Genomic DNA, 14,169 nt, shown 5'->3' on the forward strand with positions numbered 1-14,169 from the left:
TATTTATCATACATAACAGAAAGCAAAGGTGATATAAATAGTTGTTCTATTGTACTGTTTATACAGTGATGTTGAGAGGGGAAAAACCTGTATAGGCTTGGTACATATTTTTTTTCCTTGAATATTTTCAATCTGTGGTTAGTTGAATTCACAGAGGCAGAACCCATAGATGTGGAGGGTTGATTATATTTGTTTTTCTTCATTCTTTCCTATCTGGGAAATTCCTCATTTGGGAATATTTGAGTGAATGTTACATGATTCCGTTTTGGGAGAAAAGTGAATTAATATGTATAAGAATGTTGTTGTGGCTCATCTATGATGAAACATGCCAACAGTAGTTCATTCCCTTTCATTGGTGAATAATAGCTATATAGATAGATCACATTTTGCATATATCTGTCAGTTGATAGACATTGGACTGTTTCTAGTTTGGGGTTATTATGAATAATGTTCTATGATCATTTGTGTTCGTGTCTTTGGAAATACATTTTTATTTCTTTTGGATAGATTCCTATGAGTGTATTTCTTTTATAATACACACACACACTTTTTTTTTAAGTGAAGTAAATTGAACACAAGGATCAAAACATTTTATTCAACTATAACTTTTTTTTTCCTTGTTCTTTTAAAGCCAGCATACTATTATTCAGTTAAGGTTAGTCTGTTTTCAATTTTATGTATATAACTGAAAGATTTTTAAGTCCACTACTTTAATGCCTTGCTGTTGATTATTTAGGATGTTGTAAATTTTTTATGCTACAAACTGAGGAAAGCAGAAACAGTTATCCTTTAAAATCTCTCTTTGGTGAGTTTTTACTAAATTATTATTTTACCAATGTCTGAAGTGGATCAATTTATTTTAACTTGTTTTATACCAAATTATCAGCCAAACTGTCTAGAAACTAAAACCAAATTGTCCAGTTGCTCCATGAATTTTGCTCTCCTCTTTTTATTTTTATAGTAATTAATACAAACTTCCAATATTTTATATTTTTGTGTGCATTTTCTGTTGCTTCCAACTAAGTACATCCCTACAAGAAGTTGAAGGTTCTGGAAAGGACTTTATTTTTTAATTTCTGAGTATATAACATACTGTAGGTATTTAATAAATGTTGAATGGAGTTATACTAAATTCCTAGGATTTTTTTGTTTGATGAAACTTTGAATTTTTATTTCAACTTGGAGTAGAATATAGCTTAGCATATCTGTGTATCTCATTCTTCTCACTAACTGCTTCATGCTCATCTTTCTATAAACTCTTTTTAATTCAGAGATATGTTTTCTTTGAAGTTAGACCAGAATTCATAATTTCATAATTTTAAGAGGCCATTATTAAGATATGGTGCACTAAGTGGAATTGTCAGGAAAATGGCTTAACAACATCTTTTCAGGATCAAAACTTGTTTTCTTATATCTATACATATTCAGAGAACATGTATCTGTACATACATAGAAACTTGGGGACTCTGAATGAAAAAAAAAAAGGTTATCTTGATAAAAATTAAATTCACTGTAGTATTTAGTAAAGGAAAAAGACATGTCTTTTTAATAGAAAAATATGTTAAAAGTTTTTGCTTCGTGACTATATGATAAATGCACAGAGTACAACAAAACTGAATTCTCCTCCATTACTATTAATCAGCTACCCAGTTCCTTTACCTAGGAACAACTGGCAGCTTCTGGTGTTAGTAGGTGATCCTACTGTAAGAGTCCATGAAGAACAAAGAATATATTCACACAGAAGAGAAAGCTACAGTAGTAATGGGAAATCAGTCACATAAGGGAAATTAAATTAGTAAACATATTATAAAGATAACAGGGGTTAGGTTTCTCATGGTTGGATAAGGGTATTACAAATATGGAAAAGGAGAAAACTAGAATGAAACTTATAGAGATGGGTTAGCATTGAATGAATCAGTATGAATTCAATTTTTGATATACATATTTAAAGATACTGAAACATAAGTACACAGATGGGTAAATACCAATGTGTAAGTATATTCCCTAGCTTGTCTACTGAGATGGCCTGAAAGCAGGGACAAGTAAATAGTAATAAGCAATTAAGTGTCCAGATCCTTGGTTGCTAAATATTATACTCTATTAGAAAGAATCAGGGCTCCTTGGAGAAATGGCTGATTCTAGGTTAGGGACAGGGAAATTGTTTGAACTGAAATTTTAAAACCCCTGTGAACCTGAAACATCTTGTCCCCAAAATTAAAGAAATGCCCCAGCCAGGAATGATGGGGCCATGCCAAAATGACACAAAAGTCAGCCTGAGAAGCCTACTGTAAGTTAAATCAGGTCCAATTTGAAAATGTAAATAATAATAGATTAAATTTTAATGAATAAATTGGGAAACCCTGAGCTCATAGTAATTTTAATAAATAGTTTGATGATGAATGGAATAAATTGCATGGTTCTAAATTGCCCTTTCCACAAATACTTGTTAGTTACAAAGAAAAATCTGTAGCTTTAGAAGAATCCTAACAGAGATACATCTATGAAGTGATTACAATGTACTCATCAGTAATTGAAAAACTAAATTGCATGCCACCTAACAGAATTCTATTCAAGAACACAGTGTCATTTCTGTAATATTCCTGCCAACCATGAGTAACTCGAATATCCACACACACAAACAAAACAGTAGACAAGTAAAACTGAATTTCTACAAATAACTGGCCTATGATCCTCAAAAATATCAGTAAGATACCATCAAGTTATGTGTCATGAAAATCAAGGAAAGATCAAGTAAGCATTTCAGATCAAAGGTGACTAAGGAGACACAACAATTAAATGCAATATGGGATTGTTTTTCTATAAAAAAATTTTAGAGCCATCACTAAACTATGAATTGGATCCAAAGACTAGAGAGTAGTATGTGTCAATGTTAATTTTATGATTTGGATGACTGTTTTATAGTTATATAAGATAATGCCCATTTTTGTAGGATAAACATAGTATTGTATTTGTGGTAACAGAACATCATTTCGGCAATTTCTTCACATACATTATTCCATTAGATTTTGAACTCTCTCTAACCTTCTAGTGTTTTGTATCCCTGTGCACTGCTTGAATTATGTGCTCAATACTTATCGATTTGTTAAATGACCAAACAACAACAACAACAAAATAAAACCCAAAACAACAACAACGACAAAAAACAAATTAAAAAAAAGTACCATGGCTATCACTTAAAAAAACGTCTGGAGTTAAGTACTACTACAAAGTCATATAAAATAAGGCTAGAAAATACTTATTAGATATAATGATTGATCGATTTTGCAGTACTGGGGATTGAATCCAGTGGTGCTCTACCACTAAGCTACATCTGCAGCCCTTTTTATCTGTTTTTTACTTTTGAGAAAAGGTCTTGCTAAATTGCCCAGGCTGGCCTCAAACTTGAGATCCTCATGCGTCAGCCTCCTACAGCTGGGATTATAGGCATGCACCACTGTGTGCAGCTTTAGATTTAATTATATTGACATCACTGTTATGTAAGTGGTAGAAGACGGGGAATTTTAAAGAGAATGAAGGTAAGAAAGCGGTGAGTAAATGTGGACATCAATTTCAAGAGTTCACTTTAAGGCAAGGAAGAAACAGGATGACAGATGGAATGGGAAATGCAGTTCAAAATTTGTTTTAAAATGGGAGAAATATGGACATTTTAAAGGCTGGTGGGACACAAAGCCACTGAAATAAAGTGGATGTCATAGGGGAGAGGAGATAACTGAGAACATGTTTTCTAAAATCTATACTATAGTTGGTATACTATAGTTTGTCACATAGACATCAGAAATTCTTATTTTAGGAAAGTTAGTGATTTTGAAACTAACGTTGTTATTCATTAGTATTATAGAATGGTAACTTTTTTTTTTTTTTTTTGGTGATCCTGGAGATTGAACTCAGGGCCACACGCATGCTAGGCAAGCATTCTACCACGTCTAACACTGAACTACATGCCAGCACTTAGAACATTAACGTGGTAAAAAGAGGCTTAAAATCATCTACCCCATTTGAGGCCCAGAGAAGTCAGATGAATGATGGATATGCTCAAGGTCACAGGGTTATTACTATGCTATACAGCTATAAGCCCAATTCTTCTGACTTTGCTAATTGCATGATCTTTCTGTGATTCCAGGATGACCTTAATATACTGTTCTACATAGCAATTTTTAAGCCACATTCTATAGATATGCATTTGGGGTTATGAGGGTAGCAAAGGCAGGAAAGGAAAGGGGATTGGTTGGAGAGAATTAGGCTTCATTCTGGGACTCTGATATCCCATCCCATTTCACAGAAGCTCCCTTTCTACCTATGGGATCCTCAATGAAATTTTGCTTAAAATAAAACAAAACAAAAAACAAACAAACATTCAGTTGCTAGGAAAAGAAATGCAAACCATATCAAAGAAATGTATAAATCTGCATATTTTAAAACATGCTTACCGGGTAATAGCACTGAATAGTCCACGGATGCGTGCTTTATGTCGAGCTATAAAAGCTTCAGTGAAAATTACTCCTCTGTTATCAAGATCAATATGTCCATTGATAATTCTACCTAGTCTCTGAGTTAATGCCTGGGGGTAAAGATGTAAATTTTTATTAATTTGAAAAAATAAAATCACGCATATACATTTTTTTGCCATTTAGAAACATTTTTAATAGAAAAATGATTTAAAAATCAATTTACAAAAGACTAAAAAGTCAGTTTAATACCAACTTTAACTATAAATAACTAAAAGGAGAAAAACTGTCCTCTATCCTTCTGTTTTTGCTTCAAAATCTATGTCTTATGCTCCTTGCCTTTTGGAGAAAACATTGTGTTGTAAGGCTGCCGTCTTTTGTATACTAATGCTAACTACCTGCTGATGTTGTATCATTGATGACTGAGAAATTTCAACAAGCATAAATTATAAGATATATAGACTAAAATGAAGTTTCGGGATTTAGAAAACCACATTAACTCATGCAGAGTCAAAAAATGAGTCAAATTAATTATATGATAAAAGGCTTGGTTATCCTATTAGTCCTTGTTAATAAGGTCTATTTCTAATGTGAAATAAAATAACTGATTAACCCGTTTTCTACATACAGGCAGCTTCCAACATATAAACACAAGACATATGCATGGGTATCAGAGAAGACCCTATCTAGAGCTTCAAATAATAACAGAGAAGAATAAATGTTATTCCAAGATTCTACATTTTAGGAAAACCTAAGACTTGAAAAAATTATTTTCTCTGGTACAAATATTTAGCAAAAGATTTAAACCTGAAGGTAATCTGGTTTCTTGGTAACCTGTTTTCAAACTAAGAGAGTATTTTCCACAGCTATACTATGCCTGGGATCAGATGAGTGTGAAATAAGTTTGGACACAGTTCACATATCAAAATAAATTAAATCTATAAGTCAGCTTGGTTGATACATTCATGAGACAAAAAAATATTTTCAAACAACTTAATAAACTTTTAAAATACTGCCTGTGGTATTCAGGAAAAATTAGAACTAAAAAATATTAAGAACATATATACTTCTAAAAGGTATTTAGGAGCACAGTTTGATAAGAATTGGGATCTGGCCTGATGTATTTAAGTGTTTTAAAAATACAATGTTTTAAAAATACAATGTTTTAAAAATCTGATGACTCTCTATGATTAACATATATTTATTCATGTGAAATAGAACTTGGGGTTCTGAAATGCTGTATAAAAATTACACTAAATAGCATTTGGAATGCAATTTGGGAAGTTCATTCACTTAATGTGGAGAGCAATCCTGTTTGTATTACAAATTAAACTCATGCAATCATGGTTTGGTAAGTTTTGTAAGCTGAATTTTCTTAAAGTGATATATATCTAAAATGAGATTTGGCTTTTCCCTTATTTTAGTAAATATGAAACTATCATTTATTGAGTGCCTCTGTTGTACTAGACATTTTACTTTATAGGTACATCTCATTGGAATTCATAAAAATATATAATTATTTCCAGTTTACACATAAGTAACTTGTAGCACAAAAGAGATTAGTTTTTCTAATGTCAAATAAATAAGAAGTGACACTAAAAGGATTCAACAAGCTGTTTAACTCCAAAACATGTGCTTTTTACTCTCTAAAATGGACTTCCACAATTTTAAAAAGTCAAACTACTTAAAACAACAACAAAAACAACAAGGAAACAGCATTTGTTTTCAGGTAGCAGTATTATTACACTATCAAGATACTTGATTTGAGTATTAAGTACCTGAAGTTAGGAGAATATGTGAGATTTCTTTGTTTTTCTTCCCATCATACTGACAGTTTAAAGGGGAATAAAAAAGATGACATTTTACCTAACAACCAAAGTTTGCCTATCCAGATAATGGCACACACCAGACACAAGAGAGCCTTTCAGTCTATTCCCTTACTCATACGGCTGGAGAGAGATCCACCAGGACTGGCACAGGAGTGGCAGGACTAGGAACCTCTCTTCACAACTATAAAAATTTGTCAGTAGAGGTTTTTGAAGATATCCAACAATTTGCTGATTTGGTACTGACTTTACAAAATCAATTGGATTCACTGGCATCTGTCATCCTGCAAAATCATTGGGGCCTAGATCTCCTGACTGAAGAACAAGGTGGCCTTTGCCTCTTCCTTAGGGAAGAATGTTGTTTCTATGTTAATAAGTCAAGACTAGTAAGGGATAAGATAAGAAAGCTAAAGGAACCTAACTTAGCAACCATCTTCTCCTCCCCTGGAAGATGGGGAGGACTCCTGACCTGGATTTGGTCCCTTATGACCCTCATTCTCTTGATTGTCTTATATCCCTCCCTTCTTTCATGTTTCATTAACCTTTTCCAGAGGTTTCTAATAGAATGTGTTTCCATCTCAAGGGCCACCACCCTGGAAACTCTAGAAGATGTCCCAATGATGCCCCTTTTAGCAGGAAGCAGCCAGATATGATGACATCACCCCAACTCATTATACCCTTTTTAGAGTCTGGAATGAAAAAAATGGACTTACAAAACCCTCAGGCAAAAAGGTAGCTCAGGAATCTGACCTGTTGCAATCTCCCTTACCTGCCAAAATCTACCCTCTGGCAGAAAGTAAGTCCTGCAAAAGTAACTGACCAACTCCTCCCATACCCTGCTAAACCCTATAAAACTCAGACTCTTGTTGTAGCCCATCACCATTTTCCCCCTAAAAAATATGTCCTTCCAATGCTTAAGCAATAAAGCATCGCTGATCTGTTAAAAAAAAAAAAAAAAAAAAGATGACATCAAAAGAGAGTGGCACTTTTGACACTTTGGACAGAAAATCCTTTGCTGAAGAGGCTGTCTTATGCAACGTAGGACATTTAGCAGCACTCCTTCCTTGCCTTTACCCACAGATGCCAGGAGTACCCCTTCTAACTTAAAATCTTTGGCAAGTTTTCTAAAATGTAACTGGGCAATGGAAACTACAGATACTCTGGTTAAAATTTCTATGCAGCTGATAAGAGAAGCATTAAAAAAATTCATGCACTCATGGTACACTTCTTTGTTTAAAATTCTTTGTTAAAAAGATACAGTACCCTATTAAGAAAAAAATACCTGTGTCAGAAAGTTTCCAGGAAGGTCATAGGTTTTACACAGTTCTGATATGGTTACCTGACCACTTTCTTGCAATTTATCATTTACTTCTTCTGCTAACCGATCCAAATAGTTGCTAATATTGAAAAAAGAAAATGAAAAAACCAATTAGAAATAATGTTTTTCTTTATTTTTTGGATCTTTTAGGCTTATTTTCTGCTGGAATAACGTATGCCCCAAAAGTAATGAAAAAGGTATTGGTAGATAAATATTCATTATTCATATTCTAAAACTTATTTTTTTACTCATCAATGTAACTAAATGAACACAAGGTTAATCAAATGATAAATTTTGGGATTTTTTTCTAATATTGTAAAGTTTGTCATTCTTCATTAATATTTTTTGGTATGAATGTGCTTTCAGAGTTAAGATCATGTAGAAAAATTGTAAAAGTTGCATTTTCTATTGCTTTTTATTTTCAGAGACATACAGGTTTATAGGAAAGTAGAAGCACATTCAAGGGAGAATGTAGGCTATCAAGAGTGACAAACTTTGGGGTAAAACAAAGAATACACATTCAAGGGAGAATTTAGTTGATCGCCAGAAGGAAAAATAGCTTTGCATTGCTTTAATAGAAAAAAAAAAAGACATAGTTTATATTATTTGCAACTAGTATTCCACATAATTAAGCATTTACATTTTCAGTGGAATATTTATAAAGAAAATCAGCACTATAAGAGCTATAAATAAAATGCCTAACTGGCTATAATTGGTCTACATTTAAACAATATTTGAAAAAGAAAGAAAAGAAGTGCTCCTAGATAAGTACTTACTCATCTATCAACTGTCCCAATACTAGTTGGACGTGCTTTTCTGATTTAACAATGTCACCAATTCTATTCTCAATATGAATCAGGTCCACATTAATTACCTGGAAAATAAATAGAAATTCTACTAGCATAAATTTGTACTGTTTCTTAAGTTGTTTGTTTTAGCAGTACTGGGGATTGAACCCAGGGGTACTCTGCCACTCTTTTGAGACAAGATCTTATTAAGTTGCTGAGGCTGACCTCATACTTGCTATCCTCCTGCCTCAGCCAGCCTCCTGAGTTGCTGGGATTGCAGTTGGGTGCCACCATGTCTGGCTGTTTGTAAATTTGAAATTATGTATTTAGACTACGCTTTAAAAAAAATTACTTAGACAATTTTGAATTTATTTGGAAATTGTTAAGGGTCTCAAAAAATGACTTATTGCTTATTTATGTTCAGTTCTGAAGAATTCTATTTTCACATGCTAAAAATTTATATTAAGCAATAAACTACAATTTTCATACAACAGACACCATTTCATACAAGACTTCCTAGCTTCTTATATATAGCGTAACTTGTCAACCACATGTATTAGTATTTTTTTTAAAATATCTTCTACTTCTATTTCTCTATTACTTCCACATAATAAAGACAACAAATATGAAACTCAAGTGACTGATTTTTCTCCTGAAATGACACAGACCCTAAATTACATAAAATGGAAACTACTGAATTTATTTGGTAAAGAATAAGCAAGCTGACCAAGGAAGAACCTATTAAATCAATTTGATATATCATAATTTACTTGATTTAATGCATTAGTGAGGACTGTGACTACTTTTTTTCACGAACATTATATAAAATGATACCAATATTAGTCAATGCTTTTAAAGGCACTGAATAAATTCACAAGATTAAAAATTAAGAAATCAAGGCAAAAATTTTATAAATTTAAAATTTACCTGTTGCAGATCAACAATGTTTACTCGACCTTGAAAGAAAAGACATTCACTTATTTTAAATTATGTCTAATACAAAGCAGCTAAAAAGTGTACATTCTCATAGATTTAAGTTTTGAATAAAGTCTTTTTATAAAGGACACAGAGTCACAATATTAATGTCTTTAAATATAAACCATTTGCTAAATCTTCATGGCTGAAGCCAGAGGCAATAATTTAATGTTTATTACATGAGGTTATGTATGAACATCCACTGATATACAAGTTGACTACAGAGTTATGGAGGGTACTGAACTCCCTTCACAACACAGAATTTATCTACTTTGACTAAAGAGATATTGATGATTAAATTAATTATTTTTAATAATATTTTTTTCAATTATTTGAACTTGAAATGTAGGTTTCTACCTACCAGCAAAAGAAAATTTATTAAATATCCCCAATTACAGCTCACATTTTATTAGCACTATGTAGGAAGATAAAAAACTAAACCATCACCAAGGTAATACTCTGTAAATATCCAAAGAAGAGCTGTTTTCACAGCTGCTTATATTTTAAACAAAGTGTCCAGTTTGCTCAGTAGTTTGTCCAAATATTAAAAAGACAAAGAAAAACAGTGATGTGTGTGTGTGTGTGTGTGTGTGTTATGTGCTAACCATAATAATAGCATTTCATATAATGTGATGGGTAAGACACTATATAATATTGAGTTACCTAGTTTGTACTACTTACAAAATAAATGTTTTAAAAAATAAATATGGTAACACAGCCTTGGTTTTGGGGAATCTGATCTTTTTAAAATTAGCGTTTCTCTTTCACAGATAATATCTGGTAAGTGGCAGCTAAGTACGCTACTCTGGTCATAAAACAAATTAATCAATTATAAAAAGAAAGAGTCAAGAATTCACATACAATACATGGAACTCAAAACAATAAAAATACTTTTTTGTAAAGTGATATTACTTGAGTTTCTTTAGATTATAGGATCATGTTTGTGTGAACCCCCCAAAAACGGTAAGCTTGATTACTAAGTTAACAATTGAGATAGGTATCCTATAACCCCCATATAATTTAGTATTTAGAATTTAAAGATTTTCTTTGTTTCTTCCAAAGGTCTGGGAAACAAAAATAAAATACTACAAAATTACTTACCACCTCGGACATGTAGCTCATCTCTCATTTCTTTACTAATTTGGGCTGGAGTAATATATTCCTTTCCATCGAGTGTATGAACTACTTCTAGTTGTTTCTGGGCAATCAGTTTATTCACAATCTCAATGCAGTTCCGTTCTGACAACCTGAGGGGAAAAAACTTTTAAGGGTGAACTTAACATACTGGTGTTTCATAAAATTAACACAATGCATGTAAACAGTTTTCCAAAACGTTTGGGTAAGGAGTCACTAACTTCTATATTATAAAACATTTATCTTTTGTTAGTATAACAATACCAGTTTAAAAGTTAAAAAAATCTATCCAGGGTAAGCAGATTTGCACATACTTATATCATTTACTTAATTCATATCATTTTTACTCGATTTCAAATTTGCCTTCTTTTAGACCTTCTTTTAATCTTCAAATCTAAATAGAAAATTTTGACATGTAATTTACATAGGAAAAACAACTGCCCTATGCTACTTTAATTTTCTGTTTAACCCAAATCTTTTAAACTAAGTGCACACTAGCCTCACCCATGTACTTGGCCTAGTAAAACCACAACTACTACTGTTAGGTACCCACACACTTACTGTGCTCTAGTTTCTGTTTTTGCATCTCGCAGTGCTACAAAATACGAAATATAGCATGAAGGGACTACTGACTGCCTTCAGGACGAGAAGCAATAAAATGTCACCGGTAAGAAATAGTCACCCGATAAAAAGGATTCTATTGGCATTAGTAAGTACGTTCTACAATATTGAAAACTAGAGTTAAGGTGTTCCTATTATATCCCCCAAAGGTTCGTGGGTTTCTAGAAAATGTCAGTGGCCTGAGGTCCCTAAAAATGACAGATGGCTTCACGGGTCTGTTCTAGATCTGTTACGGTAGGCAAAAAAAAAAAAATAAATAAAAATAAAAAATAAAAAATAAATAAGTAAATGAATGAATAAAGGATCACATGCTATTTGCAGAGTACTGTATCTGGGGTTAGTCTCGCCTTCCAAGCTCATTCTAAGTCAGGAAGTGTGTAGCAGGGAACGATGCCGCAGTGACTTGGTAAAGGGTGGGAGAGGAGGATAAGAGGGAGACTCAACAAACAGCCCTAAGTCACCAGCCTAGGCCATCGCAGAGATGGGGCGCGCCACCATCTGGCTGGAGCCAGGATGAGGGGCTTCCGCTCCGACAGCTGGACTCGGAACTGCGATCCAGGCTCGGTGCGAAGGGAAGAAGCGAGAACGTTGACGAGGGCTGGAAGGCCCCGGGTCCAGGACCAGGGATCTAAGCTCTAGTTCCACGCGTGTCCACCCAGGGCCTAATTTGGGCTCCACAAGGGAGAGGGAGAGTCTGGCACCTCTGCGTGGCCTCGGCGAACTGCGCCCGCTGGAAGTCAGCCGCCAACCGCCTGATCTCTTCCCAGGCGTCCGCCATCACGGCCTGAGTCGCCGAGACTCGGAGTGCCTGCAGACACGTCAGCCCAAGGGCTACCGGAGGCGAGGCGGCGAGACGGAACGGGCCGCGCGAAGGGACAAGACTCCTCTCCCGACGCACATACCGAACGCCAGTCACGCTTGCAGGGACGACGGGCCCAAAGAGCTGCGGCCCCGCCCACCCGCAGGGGCGGCGCTTGCCCTGCCAGGCCCTGGAGAGCCGACTTGCAGTCTGGGGTTGAGGGTGAGATGCGGCAGAAAGAGCGAATTAGTAAAGCGTTTCTGAGATGCTTGCGTTATTACTGATGTTTCTGCCGCGTGATGAATAAACCACGTTTTCCTTCTGTCCTCCGTGTGTGTGTGTGTTTTGGAAGGGGACGGGAAGGAGATGGGCTTGTGCCTGCAGTCTGCATCCCCTCTTTCTCGTTTAACTTTGAGCCGTCCACTTTATAGAGGGAATCCTGTTGATTTTTACTTGGGCACCGAACGAAGTACCTTTTGGGAGGCCTGTGGGGGCACACTTCTGAAAGTAATCACTGTTTTTTGTTTGCACAAAATGACTACTTTGATACCATAAATGCTGTCAGATTGCTTTCGTATTTTCTAGAGACTTTCTTATTTCTCTTTAGGGGAAGATTAACTCCGTGAAATAATGAAGAAATGTAAACATAAGATAAGAAGTGTACCTGGGTATGACAGCCCCGGAAGATCTACTTTAAGATATTTACTCTGGAGTATCTTTCTATTGCCATTTTGCTTTTATACTTCATTCAAAAAATACATTATCCTTTTTAATTTGAAGCCCTACTCATAGAGTTGGTAAAGGGGAGTTTTCTCAGTTACTTTCCCTCCAAGTATATTCTTCTGGATAATACATATCCAATACCACAAATACATTTGTCTATTAAAATTACTGGCTTCATTTAAAATATAGAGAATCAACTCATAAAATCTGTCATCAATTACTAAACAACGACACTGTCTGGCGACCTGATGATAGATCAAGAGATAAAACGCCAGAAATCAAAGAGGTAACTTGGAAGATGGCAGTGTGGTTCCAAAGGCATAAAGGTTCAGAACAAGCATAAATACCATTCCTAAAACATACTGAGCCAGGAGAGGTGGCACACCTCTGTATTCCCAGCAGCTCAGGAGACTGAGGCAAGAAGATTCCAAGTTCAAAGCCAGCCTCATCAATTTAGTGAGGCTCTAAGCAATTTAGACCCTGTCTCAAAATAAAACATAAAAAGTAATGGGGATGTGGTTAAGCACCCCTGGGTTCAATCCCTGGAACAAAACAGAAAAACAAAACAAAACAAATACTGAGTCTCTATAGATGTCATGGAGCATACTGGTCGATAAGACAGTCTCTCTAAAACAAATCATAAGTAAAATGAAGAGGATTTTAAAACATAAGTAATTAACAATGAAGAAAAATTTCTAACAATGTTGGGGAGTACAGTACCAAACTTTGGTATCCAAACTTCTTGCTTACCACATGAGACTGTCACAAGCAGCCTGGAGTCAACTTTCCAGTAGTATCTTCTGCTGATGCTGCCGCATACCACATGTGGAATTATGTGGGTCCAAGACATACTAAGCCTTTTCCAGACTCCACCTTTTTTTTTTTTTTTTTGAATGCCTGTCTACTTCCTTATCTCCTGTTCCTCTCATATTATTTTATAGTATATTCTTCTATGATGTTCCCACTTAAAAAATTCTTTAATGAAAAATTTTAATTCTCGTGGACAGTTATTCTATGTGCTATGTTCCCCAAATTCTTTATTCAGATGTCTCTATTTGCAAATGAAATTATACCATAATTTATTTATTTCTTTATTAAATCTCTCAATAGTCTCTGAACTCCTCATGACAACTGGTACATAGTACATTGTATATTTTATAAATGTTTGTTACAGGGATAAGTCAGTTTGGGTGTAGCATTATCTATGGTCCTATGGTGCTATGTTAATATTATTAACATTTACATTTATTCCTTAAAAAATGAAGACCACAGGGATAATTCATGGTTATATTTCCTGGGAACTCCACTCATTCTTTCCAATGTGGTAGTTACAAGCCATGTGAGACTTTAAAATTTAAGTTAATTAAATACTTTGATTAATTAGACCTTCAGTCTCACTAGCTACATTTAAATTGCTCAATAGTAATATGTAGACCATGACTATTATATAATACAGTAAGAAATATTTTATATGACTAGAATAATGGTAAAATTCCAAATGGCTATTAAATATGATATT

The 14,169-nt window shown here is 34.4% G+C and overlaps 1 protein-coding gene across 1 annotated transcript in view; it reads right to left on the reverse strand.

Annotated features, from left to right (window-relative positions):
• Ufl1 (UFM1 specific ligase 1) overlaps window positions 1-12,024 on the reverse strand; it is a 31,988-nt gene extending 19,964 nt beyond the window's left edge. The window contains exons 1-6 of the mRNA XM_047559372.1: window positions 11,830-12,024; window positions 10,475-10,620; window positions 9,326-9,354; window positions 8,387-8,484; window positions 7,575-7,689; window positions 4,449-4,579 (exon numbers count right to left, since the gene is read on the reverse strand). Coding sequence (XP_047415328.1) covers window positions 4,449-4,579; window positions 7,575-7,689; window positions 8,387-8,484; window positions 9,326-9,354; window positions 10,475-10,620; window positions 11,830-11,906 — 596 coding nt within the window. The 5' untranslated portion in view covers window positions 11,907-12,024. The remainder of the gene's footprint in view (window positions 1-4,448; window positions 4,580-7,574; window positions 7,690-8,386; window positions 8,485-9,325; window positions 9,355-10,474; window positions 10,621-11,829) is intronic.
• Between the last annotated feature and the right edge of the window lie 2,145 nt (window positions 12,025-14,169).

Source organism: Sciurus carolinensis, chromosome 7 (genome assembly GCF_902686445.1).
Source record: "Sciurus carolinensis chromosome 7, mSciCar1.2, whole genome shotgun sequence".
Lineage (NCBI taxonomy): Eukaryota > Metazoa > Chordata > Mammalia > Rodentia > Sciuridae > Sciurus > Sciurus carolinensis.